The sequence below is a fragment of the Leopardus geoffroyi genome, chromosome A1 (assembly GCF_018350155.1).
Source record: "Leopardus geoffroyi isolate Oge1 chromosome A1, O.geoffroyi_Oge1_pat1.0, whole genome shotgun sequence".
In the NCBI taxonomy this organism is placed as follows: domain Eukaryota; kingdom Metazoa; phylum Chordata; class Mammalia; order Carnivora; family Felidae; genus Leopardus; species Leopardus geoffroyi.
In genome coordinates, this window is record NC_059326.1 from 188,762,801 (window position 1) to 188,779,104 (window position 16,304).

The following is a 16,304-nucleotide window of genomic DNA, read 5'->3' on the forward strand; positions in this document are numbered from 1 at the left end:
GCAGCAACATAAATTGCTTGAGCTAAATACTTTGTAGGGGAAAAAGCAGTTTGGGTACTAAATTTCCTTTGTTCATTTGAGGGGGTAAAAAGCAGCAGGGGAATTTGGAGGTTATAAGGAAATCCATGCCACAGAGCCAGTTTTGAGGGTGGTTGCTGGGACAAGGATAAGCAGGGTGTTTTAGGTTTGACAAGTAGGCAGTTGTTGACTTCTGAGTTTTTTTTTTAGAGTAGAAGGGCAAAGAAGGTTCATAGAGCATTTGTAGATTGTAGACGATTAAGAGGAAATAATGGAGTGTTAGAGAATGGAGGCATTAGTACAGATAGTTTACAACATTTGTCAGTGGAATGAGAAAAATAGATAATAGCATGAAGAGAAGTTTCTCAAGATTGGAAGAAGAGCCCTGTATGTCCTTTGAAGAGAAAAGTGAGCACTGGTGTTAGGGGGATGATTGAAGATGTAGGAGATTAGGAATTAGAAAAATAAGATCTTGAGTCAAGTGGAAGAGGCAGCTTTAGAGAGGGACATTAAGCAGTGTTTCCTCTGGGACGAGAGGATGAGAGAATTGGTGTAGAACAAGTAAGTTGACATCAAGGAAAGGTAGATAATGAGAGGAGTGCTGTTGTACCTTTGTGTGGTATACTTGATTGTAAAGCAGAGAAGGCTACAAAAAAAAGTGAAAAATGCTTTGTTTTCAACAAAAAGTCCATAGTGATTTTTACTGTATTAAATTTACTTTGGTATGAAGTAAAAAACCTGAAAGTTGTTGAAACTTAATTGGAAAAGTAATTGACTTCAGGTTCTTTTTATTAGTATAATTAATTGGAAGACTAAATTAGAATTATATTTTATTTATAATCTCTCTTTATTTCTACTACAGGTTATATTTTAAGTGTTGTGCTACTAACCTTGCCCAGACAGCATCTGGTTCAGCTTTACCTGTATTTTTTGACTGCCCTGCTCCTCTATGCTGGCCATCAAATCTCCAGGTAAGAATGTGACCTTGTTTTTGAAATGTATGACCAAATATGGTTTTTCATTACCAATAAAATATTTTTCATGAACACTGTTAATAAACTGAGGCTTTGCTAAGTTCCATAACAGGGTTTTTAATATTTGTTTTTTAAGTAAATATTATTTTATAGAAATAATAGCTGGGGTTATGCCTCAAATTTTATTTCTGCGTTTAAAAACCATCTTAATATGAGGGTTGCCTGGGTGGCTCAGTCGGTTGAGTGTCTGACTTAGGCTCAGGTCACGATCTCATGGTTCATGGGTTCGAGCCCCACGTCGGGCTCTGTGCTGACATCTCAGAGACTGGAGCCTGCCTCAGATTCTGTGTCTCCCTCTCTCTCTGCCCCTCCCCTGTTCGTGCTTTGTGTCTCTTTCAGAAATAAACAAACATTAAGAAAAATTAAAAAAAAAAAAAAAACAATCTTAATATGAAATGGACCTTAAGATTATGTTTGCAGAGGTACTCATGAGCTTTTCTATATCACCTAAGACAAGAATTTCCAAAGATAGGCTGTAGAATATTTTAACAATTATAGACTTGATTATTTTCATCATTTTAGGGAATCAAGTTTATGCTGCAGGAGAATCGGCATGAGATGTGACCACCTATATAGTGGATGATTTGTATAAATTATCTGAGGAGGTTCATGGTATAGCTCAGAACTTCTTCATCTTTAGCAATATTGTGTTTGTCTGGGTCTGCTAGTCCTAAATTTTAAGACTCTGGTCTGCCGATGAAAATGAACTTCCTACTTTGGAATGGAATGTTAAAATACAGGTGAACCAAAAGCCATACAGTAAATGTAATGGTGGGGGTATAAATAAATTTGGGGGGTATGATTTCTTTTGTTATGATTGAAATGTATAACCAAAATTAAATATACTCCCAATCCTAAGAAAAGGGACAGTTACTTTGCATATATAATAAGAAGTAGTTGTCTAGAAGTCTGAAACGCAGATTTTGGTGTTAGCTTGAAAATTAATCTTAGAAATAGCATTTTTATATTACTAGAATTGAATGGTTGACTTGGAAACTTTTTTACTCTCTTATAAAATAATACTGTTCATTGGAGATGAGTTTTGGGAAATACAGAAAATTTAAAGGTAGTAACAATTACGTACTGTAATCATACCATCCAGAGATAAACCTGTTAAAATCTGGCATTTCCTTCCAATTTTCTTAATACCTTCTAGTTTTTACCACTTTTGTGGATACGAAAAGAATGAAAATAGCAATAGTCCCAGACTCTTGGCCCCTCTTGTTGAAGCAGGACTTTTATCCTCCTTAAAATTTCATCTGGTTATTTCTCAAAGGACCCAAAGCGTTTTGCAGAAACTCCCATCTTCTCACATTTCTCTCCTCAGTTCCTGTCTGGTCAGTTTTCTCTGGTACCTGGAAGGTGATGTTTTACTCTCTAACTGCCATTATCCTTGCCCAGGGTATGTCCTTGGATGTCAGCTACAAAACTGGACCTATTGGAGTAGTACTGCATTTCTTGTAATCCTAACAGTGGTTCAAGTTGAGCTGTGTTTTACTCCTAAAGTGAAGACATGAGTTTTCTAATTTTGTGTCACACAAGTATGTCCCTGTGTCTTGGACTCCTTCATGGGAACATGAATTAGATTCGTAGCATCTTTATTCACATAGCCAAGAAGAGGAGTCCAGTGGCCAGTACCAACACAGACAACAGAATGTACTTCCAATCCATTACCACCAGCCCCAAACCCTGACACAGTTGTTCCTGTGACCTTACCCAGGACACCTCTGAATCTGAGCTCAAGTTCAAGGTAGAGACACTTCTCTATCTTTATTCCCCCCCCCTTTTTTTTTCCTGGAGAGAGAAAGAGGGCACAAGTGAGCGAGGGGGAGAGAGAGAGAGAGAGAGAGAGAAGAGGGGCTCACCTGATGCAGGGCTTGAGCTCAGGTGATGTGGGACTCAAATACACAAACCTTGAGATCATGATCTGAGCCGAAGTCAGATGCTTAATGACTGACCCACTCAGGTGCCCTGTCTTTATTCATTTTTAAGCAAAAATTGTGTCTGTAGAGTATAATGCAGTAGAGTATAGGGTTTTCTAAGTCATCATTTTCGTGTACGGATGAGTGCCTGGCCATCTAAGAGTGCTGTATTTTTTAGATAAGTGGACAGGTGATTGGGGAGTTTCAAATTCCATGTTCTTTATTTACTACTCTATAACCTCAGTGTCACCAGAAAGATAGGTCTCCGTTTTCTTACCTGTAAAATGTTGATAATATCTTACGGGGCTATCGTAAAGATTGAGTAAGGTAAGGCATGTAAAGCTGTTAGCATGATTTCTGACATACAAGTGTTCAGTGAATTTTTTCTTTCTTTTTTTTTTTTTTAAGTTTTTTATTTTAATTCTGGTGGAGTTAACATCAGTGTTATGTTAGTTTTAGGTGTACAATATAGTGATTCAACAATTCTATACAGTACTCCATGCTCATCATAAGTGTACTCTTAATCCCCTTCACCTATTTCACATCTCCCCCCACCCACCTCCTCTCTGGTAACCATCAGTTCTCTGTAGTTAAGAGTCTGTTTCTTGGTTTGGCTCTCTCTTTTTTTCCCTTTGTTCATCTGTTTTCTTAAATTCCACATATGAATGAAATCATATGGTATCTGTCTTTCTCTGACTTATTTCACTTAGCATTATACTCTCTAGCTCCATCCATCTTGTTGCAAATGGCAAGACCATTCTTTTTTTATGGCTGAATAATATTCCATTGTGTATGTATATACCACCTCTTCTTTATCCATTCATCTGTGACACTTGGGCTGCTTCCATAATTTGGCTGTTGTGAATAATGCTGCAGTAAACATAGGGGTGCATATATCCTTTCGAATTAGGGTTTTTGTATTCTTTGGGTAAATACCCAGTAGTGGGATTACTGGATTGTAGGGTAGGTCTATGTTTTTTTAATGTTTGTTTATTTTTGAGAGAGAGGGAAGGAGTGCAAGTGGGGGAGGGGTAGAGAGAGAGGGAAACACAGAATCTGAAGCAGGCTCCAGGCTCTGAGCTGTCAGCACAGAGTTCGATGCAGGGCTCAAACCTACACACACGAGATCATAACCTGAGCCGAAGTCAGAAGCTTGACCCACTGAGCCACCCAGGCGCCCCAAGGTAGTTCTATTTTTAACTTTTTTGGGGTTTTTTTTGTTTGTTTGTTTGTTTGAAGAACTGATCTTTTTTTTTGTAATTTATGAAGAATTCTGTCCTAGATATCCAGTTAGAGTATCAACTACAGGATCTTTCAGATTCATCAGTTGGAGTAAGATCCCAGTTGCCTAAAGTTTCTGAACTATGAACTACTTTTTTTTTTTTTTTTTAATTCTCAAGTTAGTTAACATACAGTGTAGTCTTGGCTTCAGGTGTAGAACCCAGTGATTCATTTTGTACATATGACACCCAGTGCTCATCCTAAAAAGTGTCCTCCTTAATGCCCGTCACCCATTTAACCCACCCCCGACACCCCTACCCCCATTAACCCTCAATTTGTTCTCTGTATTTGAGTCTCTTATGATTTGCCTCGCTCTGTTTTAATCTTATTTTTCCTCCCCTTCCCCTATGTTCATCTCAGATTCCACATATGAAAGAATTTCTCAGATTCCACATATGAAAGAAACCATATGAGATCTGTCTTTCTCTGACTTATTTCGCTTAGCATATCCTCCACTTCCATCTCGTTGCAGATGGCAAGATTTCATTCTTTTTCATCGCTGTGTATTATTCCATTGTGTATATAAACCACATCTTTATCCATTCATCAATTGATGGAGATTTGAGCTTTTTCCATAATTTGGCTATTGTTGATAGCACTGCTATAAACATTGGAGTGCATGTGCCCCTTCGAATCAGCATTTTTGTATCCTTTGGATAAATTCCTAGTAGTGCAATTGCTGGGTCATTTTGTGAATATTTGATGTTTCTTGTGTTTTTGATTTTAGACATTCTGACAGGTGTGAAGTGATACCTCACTGTAGTTTTGATTTGCATTTCCCTTCTGGTGAGTTATGTTGAGCATCTTTCCATTTGTTGGCCGTCTGGATGTCTTCTTTGGAGAAATGACTATTCATGTCTTCTGCCCATTTTTTAATTGGATTATTTGTTTTTTGGGTGTAGTGCTTAGTGAATTTTAACTAACATTCTTGTGTCGTTTTTATTACATAGCCGTGTTTTATGAGCATTTTCCTGTGTGTCATTCTTTAAAAAAAGACTTTTCAAATCCATATTATGATATAGCTATATAATGATAGCCTTTTAGGTTGATGTGATTTCTTTGATTAATCATCAAGATCCTAAAGTTGAAGGTAGAGCTATATTAGTTATAATTCTGGGTGAGAAAACAATGATACTACCCTTTCCCTCATGCTTTTTTGGTTTCCATGTGGTTTAGTGGTGTAGTGATGAAAGTCTGTAGCTCTATTTTTATATACCATGTTGCCATCCAGGCTTTTTTAAATTTTTTTTTTTTTTTTAACGTTTATTTATTTTTGAGACAGAGAGAGACAGAGCATGAACGGGGGAGGGGCAGAGAGAGAGGAAGACGCAGAATCTGAAACAGGCTCCAGGCTCTGAGCGGTCAGCACAGAGCCTGACGCGGGGCTTGAACCCACAGACTGCAAGATCGTGACCTGAGCCGAAGTCGGACGCTTAACCGACTGAGCCACCCAGGCGCCCCATCCAGGCTTTTTTAGAGATCAGAATTCTGTTATATGAAGATAAAGGTGACCGTGACCATGTCAGGGGTAAAGGAAAGCCTTTTTCTGACCATTCTTCTGGTGGCAGTTTTAACTTAGTTTTAGTTTATGGGAATGTTTTTTTCTAATGTTTAGAGTTTGTTTTTATTATAAGATCAAACTTATTTAAAATAGTAAAAATAATTATAATAGAATTTTATAATAACACATAAAATACAAAAACATTTCTTCCCCCCCCCCCCCCCCCCCCCCCGTTTTGATCCTTATCCCAGTCCTTTGGGATTTATAGAAGAAAAAATTGAAGTGGGTGAACAGCTGGGAAGGAACAATCTCAGACTTTAATTTGAATGTAGGTTTTCTAATTGCTAGTTTAGTCCTCTTAGGGAGACAGCATGGTTAGTGGGAAGAAAATGAGTTTTAGAATCAGACTGTGTATGAACTAGTTCCCTACTTAGTAAATATATTACCTTGGCAAGTTGTTTCTTTGAACCTATAAAGAAAGATAATGCCTATCTAATGGAGTTAGTTTTGATATTAAACTAACAAATTTCAAGAAATGAAATATTTTAGTATTTCTTTTCTTAGTATAATATTTATTACATGGTGATGTCTCACAAAAGGTTAGTAAAGATGTGTTATCCTTGATTAATTATTCGTAATATGTCACATTTATAAATATTGAGGCTTAAACATATTACATTTATAAAATATTAAGGCTGAAGTTTTTAGTTTTAAAAAGCATAATTGTTCACATTTCATGTAGCAACTTTATAGCTATCCTTTTTTGTTTTTAAGTAACAGTTTTATTGAGATATAATTCACATACCTATTTAAGGGACACAGCTCAGTGGTTTTAGTACACTCATAGAATTTTACAGACCATCACCACACTTTAGTTTAGGACATTTTTATCACTCCAAAAAGAAACCCCGTGCCTGTCAGCAGTCACTCACCATTTTCCATTAATTCCCTTGCCCCCAGCCTAGGCAGCTGTGAGTTTATTTTCTGTCTCTATGGATTGGCCTATTTTGGACATTTCATATAGACATATACAGTGTGTGGTACTTTGTGCCTGGCTTCTTTTAATTAGCATGTTTTCATCCATGTTGTAGCAATTGTATCAGTATTTTGTCTGTCCAAATCGTATTCTGTTGTATGAATATTACTACATTTTGTTTATTCATCCATCAATTGATGGACACTTGGGTTCTTTCCACATTTTGGCTGTTACGAATAGTGCTGTGAACATTATGAGTAGGCTTTGTGGACATGCTTTTTTTTCTTGGGCATATACTTTGGGGTGGAATTGCATTTAACCTTTTGAGGAACTGCTATACTAATTTTCTGAAGTGGCTTCAGTATTTTACATTTCTACCAGTAGTGTGTAAGGGTTCTAGTTTCTCACATCCTTGCCAACACTTGTTGACATCTGTCATTTTTAGTATAGCCATCATAGTGAGTGTGAAGTGATTATTTCATTGTGGTCTTGATTTGTACTTCCCTGATGGCTAATGATATTGAGCATCTTTTCATGTGTTCATTAACCATTTGTAAATCTTTTAGAAAAGTATTTATTGGGATCCTTTGTTAATCATTTAACATTATTATTATTTAACATTATTTAATCATCATTATTATTATTATTATTATGGAGTTGTAATACAACTCAGTTCTAGCTAGATACAACTCCTTTATACAATTATACGATTTACAAATATTTTTTACCATTCACTCTAGTCTGGTTATATCAAGGCAAAGTGTAGTATGGTTCTACAAAGGAGAATCGATACTTGGATAATTTAAATAATTAACTTGGTACTTGAAAAACTGGCTATAGGATAAGTCATTTGGAAATATTAATTTCTTAAACTGAAAATTTCATAAGCTTTTAAAAAGCTGAGTTTCTATTTTCCCTTAAGACGTGTATTTAAGAAATAATGAAGCTAATTATCCTTAAGTGAATAAAAACTTGTTTAGAGTATGTCTAGAATGGATATAGCTTTTAGTTCAGAGAAACTAAACTTTTGAAAATTCATGGCCATAGTTGGTATAGTATGAACATTTAATATTCTGTTTAAGCTTATTAGAATTTGATAAATTTCAAGTTCCTTAATTCTTAAAATTACTAAACTGTGCTTCTCATTTTGAGTGATGTAAGGAATGTATTTCCCAGTATCAATCCTACTTTAAAATTGAAACTATCCAGTGGATTATTTATCGGGTGTTAAGTTCTTTGTAGATTTTGGATACTAGCCCTTTATATTTGTCATTTGCAAATATCTTTTCCCATTCCAGCGGTGTCCTCTTAGTTTTGTTGGTTGTTTCCTTTGCAGTGCAAAGCTTTTTATCTTGATGAGGTCCCAATTGGTCATTTTTGCTTTTAATTCCCTTGCCTTTGGAGATGTGTCGAGTAAGAATTTGCTGCAGCTGAAGTCAAAGAGGTTGTTGCCTGCTTTCTCCTCTAGGGTTTTTTTTTGTTGTTGTTAAAAAAAAATTTTTTTTTTAATGTTCATTTAATTTTGAGAGAGAGAGAGCAGGAGTTGGGGAGGGGCGGAGAGAGAGGGAGGGAGACAGAATCCAAAGCAGGCTCCAGGCTCTGAGCCGTCAGCACAGAGCCCAACGCGGAGCTTCAACCCACAAACTGCAAGATCATGACCTGAGCCAAAGTCGGACGCTCAACCGACTGAGCCACCCAGCCGCCCCTCTCCTCTAGGGTTTTGTTGGTTTTCTGCCTCACATTTAGGTCTTTAATTAACATTTTGAGTTTATTTTTGTGTATGGTGTAAGAAGGTGGTTTAGTTTCATTCTTCTGCATGTTGCTGTCCAGTTCTTCCAGCACCATTTGTTAAAGAGACTGTCTTTTTTCCATTGGATACTCTTTCCTGCTTTGTCAAAGATTAGTTGGCCATACATTTGTGGGTCCAATTCTGGGTTCTCTATTTTATTCCATTGGTCTATGTGTCTGTTTTACAAGAGACTATGAAATACAGAGAACAAGCTAAGGTGGGGGGAATACGGTGATGGGCATTGAGGAGGGCACTTGTTGGGATGAGTACTGCTGGGTGTTGTATGTAAGCCAATTTGACAATAAATTATATTCACACAAAAAAATAAATAAGTAAAATTGAAACTATCCAGAACTACAGGGAAAAAAGAAAAACTATAACTGACATGACCATTCCTATGAGGGGTGTGGTCTTGGTTTACATCACAATGGTTTTTTTGTAAAAGTTTTAAACTCTAATATTCTTAAATTCTTTGTTTTATTGTTAGATTTATGAACTATCATATCAGTTTTGTGTATGTATAATTTAAATTAGAGCCCATGGGTTTCACAAGATTGAAAGCATACTCCTTTTCATCCTAGTCTTGGGTATGTAAGTGTTGTTTTCAAATGTAAAACTTTCCCAAGAGTTATTTATGTGTGAAATGTAGATAATTAGCTCCCCATTTCATGAAAGCTTGTCTAATTTAAAGTTTCTGTATTTCAGGACTGTTAGCATTTTGGGCTAGGTCTTGATTTGCTGTGGGGGCAGTCTTGTGTATTACAGAATGCTAACTTGCCTCTCTCTGCTCACTAGTTTGTAGAGCACCACTCCCCAGCAGTGCTGAAACCAAAAAGCACCCCTAATTGCCAGTGTGATCTCCTGGGGAACAAAATTTTCCTCAGTTGAGAACCACTGCTATTAGATAAAGGAATTGTTAAAATGAATTTTATCATTATATACTTAAAATTTAATTTTGACGGGAATAAAATTGACCCATTTCAGTATTTGATATGTTTTCTTCTTTTGAACATTATCAGATCCAGACACTAAATATTTGAGTAGGGGATCAGAAAGCAGCTAAAGAGAGGGGCAGGATGGCTGAGAGGATTTAAATAATTAAGCCCTGAGTAAATGAACTATTATTATTCAATTACTAGTACATTTCTTAGGGTGTAGTAGGTACTCAGATCCAGGGGTTGGACATCTCAGTATCTGGGATCTCTGAAATTGAGCGCAGTGCCTTTTGTTTGCACATATTCCATAAAATAACTTCAAGGGCTCACAGCTTTATTCTCTGTAAAAGTAGATTAGGTTTCTTTGGAATTAAACCGTTTGAAAGCTTTTAAGTGGCCAGAATGTACAGATTGTTCCTAGGTTGTTCAGGTTGCTTAAGACATTGTTACAAGGTTAGTTGGTGAATTGGTAAGCTTCTAGGTTTTATTGTTGTTACTTATTCTTTTTTTTTTATTAAATTTTTTTTTTCAACGTTTATTTATTTTTGGGACAGAGAGAGACAGAGCATGAACGGGGGAGGGGCAGAGAGAGAGGGAGACACAGAATCGGAAACAGGCTCCAGGTTCTGAGCCATCAGCCCAGAGCCCGACGCGGGGCTCGAACTCATGGACCATGAGATCGTGACCTGGCTGAAGTCGGACGCTTAACCGACTGCGCCACCCAGGCGCCCCTGTTACTTATTCTTTATAACTTGTATGCTTCTCTTTATAGCAAGTATTTTCCTAATTGCAAGCTATCCTTGAGGCCCTTTACATGTATCTTACACACTCCTCAGACCCAAAGCAATTTCAGTCACTGGAGAATAGGCTATCATAGGGAACTAGAGAAGTAGATTTTCAAAGTGTTTAGTTTATTAGTGCTCAGGATTGATGTCAGTATTGCACAAATTGCACAAATGAAAAAAAGTTTAGGAAGGGAAAGATTTAATTCAGTTACAAGTAGACGGCAGGGATTCTTGCTTCCTACAACTTAATACATTTTACTGTTTAAATCTCCTAAATGGAAAAATCAAATACTGGGGGCGCCTGGCTGGCTCATTCGGTGGAGTGTGCAACTCTTGATCTTAGGGTTTGTGAGTTTGAGCCCCTGGTTGTGTGTACAGATTACTTAAAAAAAAAAAATCTTTTTTTTTTTAAAGTTTATTTATTTATTTTGAGAGAGAGAGCATGTATGTGCAAGCAGGGAGGGGCAGAGAGAGAGGGAGAGAGAGAATCCCAAGCAGGCTCCATGCCAACATGATTTCCCACGAACCATCAGACATGACCTGAGCCGAAATCAAGAGTCAGATGCTTAACCTACTGAGTCACCCAGGTGCCTCCCCACAAAAAGTAAATCTTAAAAAAAAACAAAAAACAAAACCATATACTGCTTTTGAACATTTCATCTGATTCAGTCTTTTTTTTAAAGTTTTTTTTTAATTAATTTGTTTTGAGAAACAGAGAGGTAAGAGAGAGAATCCCAAGCAGGCTCTGCACTCTCAGCACTGAGCCTGATAGGGGGCTTGAACTCAGGAACTGTGAGATCACGACCTGAGCTGAAACCAAGAGTCAGATGCTTAACAGATCAAGCCACGCAGGTGCCCCTGATTCAGTTGTAAAATAGTTACTAAATTCTATTAAAAATTAGAATTTCATGGCTATTGCATCAGAGTAATTTTTGGACTAAAATGACTCCTGGAATTTTGGATAATTCCTTCTCTGGATTCTTTTTATTTGGCTTTCTATCTTGTTTATTTATATTGTGAATGACCCACTTTGTTGGAGACTAGTAATGAAGAGTTTACATTGTCAGCATGAGATGCCGGGAAGTTGTTCATAACTTGGAGATCTTTGTTCAGATACTGATCCGTGTTAAAGTTCTCTTGTATAGTTTGGGGTGCAACAATGCCCAGAGTCTTCTTTCAAAAGGGACAGCTCAGTAGTGGCTCCTTGGTGAGACCAATAGTTTAGCCCTCACAAAAGCCACTGCCCTGGCTCTGGCAAGCCAAGCTCAGTGGAACCAAAGAGGGACTACAGACTTTCTGGGCCTGGCCGTCTTTCTTGAGGTGGGGCTTATTGATGAGTCAGCCAGACAGGAAAGATTGTGAAGGACCATCTTGAGAGACAGGAGTGGAGCAAAGGAGAAAGGGTCTGAGGTACCTCGAGAAGGTGTTAATTTCTGTGGTAGGATGATTGTTCCAGTAGCATTGAGGAGGGGTTGCAGCATTGAGGAGAGCTGTTCTCTTAGGGTTCTAGAGGAGAGCAGCCCAGAGAGCTAGTGGTAAGAAGCTGTTCAACACTGTGGTATTGTCTTTAAGGCCTAACGGTTGATTATTCTTTTGGAAGACAGATCTCCCTTAGTCCCCTATAATTTCACTAAATCACAAAGTCACGAAATACGGAGAGTGAAAAAGAGAAAAAAAATCATTTTATATTAAAAATTTTTTTTATATTTTTATTCATTTTTGAGAGAGAGACAGACAGACAGACAGACAGCGGGAGCAGGGAGGGGCAGAGAGAGGAGACACAGAGTCCAAAGCAGTCTCCAGGCTCTGAGCTGTCAGCACAGAGCCCAACGCGAGGCCCTGAATTCACAAACTGTGAGATCATGACCTGAGCTGAAGTTGGACACTTAACCGACTGAGCCACCCAGGCGCCCCTCATTCTATATTTTTATAGCATTTATCACAATTATAATTATTATTGTAATTGTAATTATATAATTGTAATTATTATTAGTATTAATCTGGTAATTGTAAGTCTCTCTTCCTGGTTTGTAAGCTTCATGCTAACAGGAATTGTTACTTTCCTGTCTACTGTAGTATTCCCAGAGGGTAGCAGTGTGCTACCAACATATTATGTATACGGTATATTTTTTGTGAGGCCAAAAAACATGGAGAATGTTGATTTTCCTTACAGGTTTTGTTATGTAAAGTCAGAATTTAAGATTAGAGGCTCTAAAGAAGACAAAGAGGTGCTAAAAAATGAACTAAAGTAGGCTAGGAAATAAAGCAAAACAATTAACAAATGTCTCGGCAATAAGAAATTCTAGAGTAATGGGTTTGCTGAGTTATATATAAAACATCAGTAATATGATGACAAAAGCAAACAAGGGAGAGAAAACATGTCAGGGAGACCAACTCTGCAGTTTCCACCCCCCACGTTACTAGGGCACTGAACCCTTCAGGGACACCTTTTGGCATCTTCCCCTTGGGGATGGAATTCCTGTAGTCACCCCATTCCCTTTTTATTGAAGTGAAATTCACATAAAATTAATCTTTAAAGTGAACAGTTCATTGGCATATAGTACATTCATAATGTACAACCATCACCCCACGATAAAACCCAGTGCATATTACGTCTTTTCCATTTTCCCTCCCCTCCCCTCCCCCTCAGCCCCTGGCAAGCATCAATATGCTTTTTGTCTTTGTGGGTTTCCCCTCTTTTAACTGGATCTGTTGGAGAAGGATATGAGATGGCCACAAAGAAATTATTTGCCTTCAGAGGTCTTGGACTCAGAATTAGAGCTCTTTTAAATACGAATTTATTTGGGGGCGCCTGGGTGACTCAGACGGTTGGGCAACTGACTTAGGCTCAGGTCATGAGCTCATGGTATGTGGGTTCAAGCCCTGCATCAGGCTTTGTGCTGACAGCTCAGAGCCTGGAGCCTGCTTCAGATTCTGTGTCTCCCTCTCTCTCTACTCCTCACTCGCCTTGTGTTCTATTAAAAATAAATAAAGACTAAATAAACTTTTTTAAAGATAAATTTTTTTCTTTAATAGCATTTTCAAAGACTTCATAAATTTTAAGTGATATTTATTTGTGTATTTTATTGTAAATTTCATAATTCTCTTAATTCTTCAGTTTTCTGTCCTAAAACTTTGTAAAATGTAGTAATTTTATGTTGGTGGTTATCTAGTAAGGTAGCATTCAGATATTTATATGTTATTTGCATGTGTAGCATTTGTACTTCTCACAGGGTTTTGAGTACTGACCTCTGGACTGAGTAATCCTTTGTTATAGGGCTGTCCTGTGCACTGGAGATAGGATGTTGTGGCAGCATCTTGGCCTAGGTGCTCGGAGCACCCCCAACCCTTTTAAATTGTGACAGCTAAAAATGTCTTCAGACAGTGCAAAATGCCCCTTGGGGTCAAAATCACCCCTGGTTGGCCAGCACTGCATTAAAATCATTCGTCTTGAGAATTTCAGTAAAAAGAGACTATTAATATATTATTTGTTAGAAGTGGTCATCATAGAGTGATAGAGGAGAATTACTAAATCTCCCATGAATTTAGGTCCATTATTGATTTTTGTAAATTGTCCCCCAAACTGCTTCTGTTCATAAAACTTATTTTGGTTTTTTGACAGTATTCTCCTTTTGGATTATGTAAGGGTCATTTCTTGTTTGGCTATGCTACACTAAAGGAATTCAACTTGATTGCCTAATAGGAAGTAATTTCATGGAAAAAGTAAATATAGCTGTGGGTTTGTTCAGAAATACTGAAACATTCAGATTCTTTTAAATACAGTGGATAAAGCATTCAATAATTGAAGAAAAGGAGAATTTTTTTACACAGTTTCCTTACGATGATGTCAAAAGAACTTAACAGTCTTCTAGTATTACTGTTTTAACTTGCTGATAAATTGAATTCTCCCTTTTTGTGCTTCTTGGCTGTGCACTGAAAGTTCTGTTTTCTCAGTGTGGAAAGACTTTTTTTTTTCTCTACTTATTTCTCAGTAATCACATGTCATTTAACATCATTTAAATTTTAAAAGGAATATTTGATGTGATTTAAAATTTGATTCAAAATAAATCTGTAGCCTACTTTATTATAAGTCTAATTATAGATTCTTGATAGAGTTGAAAGTGACAATTTTTAAGGATTGTCCTGAGAGCCAGTTTTCTACTTAGTTTGTGATTTTACCTATAACTAAGAATAATTGGGGATAAAACTTTGGGGAAAGTAAGATAGGTGGGATGGTGGAAGAGAGCCAAAAGAGGGGAAATTTGATGTAATATTATTGGGTATTATCACTTAAGTAATAGGGTTGAGGGATGGTTTCTCAAATGTTTTTTTTACTGGGAATAGTTATTTAACAAGGCCATGGGAAAAAAGAAAATCCCACAGAGTAGATTTTTGGCTGTCTTCTCTGCATAGTAAAATTCAGATGCAGTAAATTCTGATCCATGCGTGGAAGAAGGAAATGAAGACCATCCTTACCTAGTTTTTTATACCTAAAATTTTCCTTAATGTAGATGTGGAAAGAAGTGTTATTAACATAATATGCTTTTTATAAGAATACTGTGCTTTAGTTGCTTTTCTTTTCCATATGTGCTTGGTATGTATCTAATATGTTATTACCATTTTATTTATTTAGGGACTACGTCAGGAGTGAACTGGAGTCTGCCTATGAAGGACCAATGTATTTAGAACCTCTCTCCATGAATCGGTTTACCACAGCCTTAATAGGTAAGTATTAGAAAAGAATTGAAAGTGTAGGTGGAGACCAACCTTACTTATTATTTTTTTTACATGCTAATAATCATACGTAGCCTATAGTTGCTTGTGTTTTTTTAATGATATTTTAACGATTTAGAAGGTTAATTTTTAAATAAAGTTAATTATTATTTTATAAGATTAAAATTAAATATGTAATGTCTTTATTGTTATTGAGAGCCATCACTATATTCAAAAATAAATTGCCAGAAATGTCAAGAACTTGAGACCTGAATGAAATATTTAGGTAGTAGAATGTTAAAAATAGGAGTGTTAGCTAAGACCCAAAAATAATATAGAGAGTCCCAAGTGATGTACTAGACCCTGCCTACCATGCCGGAATTATAGAAAAGGAAGTGAGAGAAAATCTATTTTATGACTTTTACACTCATCCATATAGAGGGTCTTGCAAAATTAAATGTTGGAGATTAAGGAGAATTTCTTTAGAGAGCTGTTTGCTCTGAAATACCTCCCCAACCATTCACATTTAGAGAAGTCAGCAGAAGACCATTTGGAGAGTCACATGTCTTCTGTGGTTTAGGGGGGGATACTGTGAACTGACCCACACTTTGAAAATCTAAAACTGCACCATCCAAAATTAGCCACATATGGGGTACCTGGGTGGCTTAATCGGTTAAGTGTCCAACTCTTGATTTCAGCTCAGCTCATCGTCTCATGGTTCGTGAGATTGAGCCCCACGTCAGGCTCTGTGCTGACAGTGTGGAGCCTGCTTGGGATTCTATCTCTGTACCTCCCTCACTCTTTCTCTCTCTCTGTCTCAAAATAAATAAGCAAGGGGCGCCTGGGTGGCGCAGTCGGTTAAGCGTCCGACTTCAGCCAGGTCACGATCTCGCTGTCCGTGAGTTCGAGCCCCGCGTCAGGCTCTGGGCTGATGGCTCAGAGCCTGGAGCCTGCTTCCGATTCTGTGTCTCCCTCTCTCTCTGACCCTCCCCCGTTCATGCTCTGTCTCTCTCTGTCTCAAAAATAAATAAAAACATTAAAAAAAATAAATAAATAAAGAAATAAAATAAATAAATAAATAAATAAGCAAACATTAAAAAAATAAAATTAAATGTAGCTATTGAGCTCTTGAAATGTGGCTAGTCCAAATTAAGATACACTATAAGTGTAAAACACACATACCTACTTTCTAAGACTTAGTACAAAAAAGGATGCAAAATGTCTTTTTTTTAATGCAGATTGAATGTTTTTATATGATAATCTATGGGGTATGTTGTTATATAATATATATTTATTGTTAACATATATATGTGTGTATATATATATATATATATATATATATATATATAT

The 16,304-nt window shown here is 37.0% G+C and overlaps 1 protein-coding gene across 1 annotated transcript in view; it reads left to right on the forward strand.

Annotated features, from left to right (window-relative positions):
* RNF145 (ring finger protein 145) overlaps nt 1-16,304 on the forward strand; it is a 59,113-nt gene that overhangs the window by 14,328 nt on the left and 28,481 nt on the right. Inside the window, exons 3-4 of the mRNA XM_045503339.1 lie at nt 881-989; nt 14,875-14,966. Of these exons, the coding sequence (XP_045359295.1) occupies nt 881-989; nt 14,875-14,966 (201 nt within the window). The remainder of the gene's footprint in view (nt 1-880; nt 990-14,874; nt 14,967-16,304) is intronic.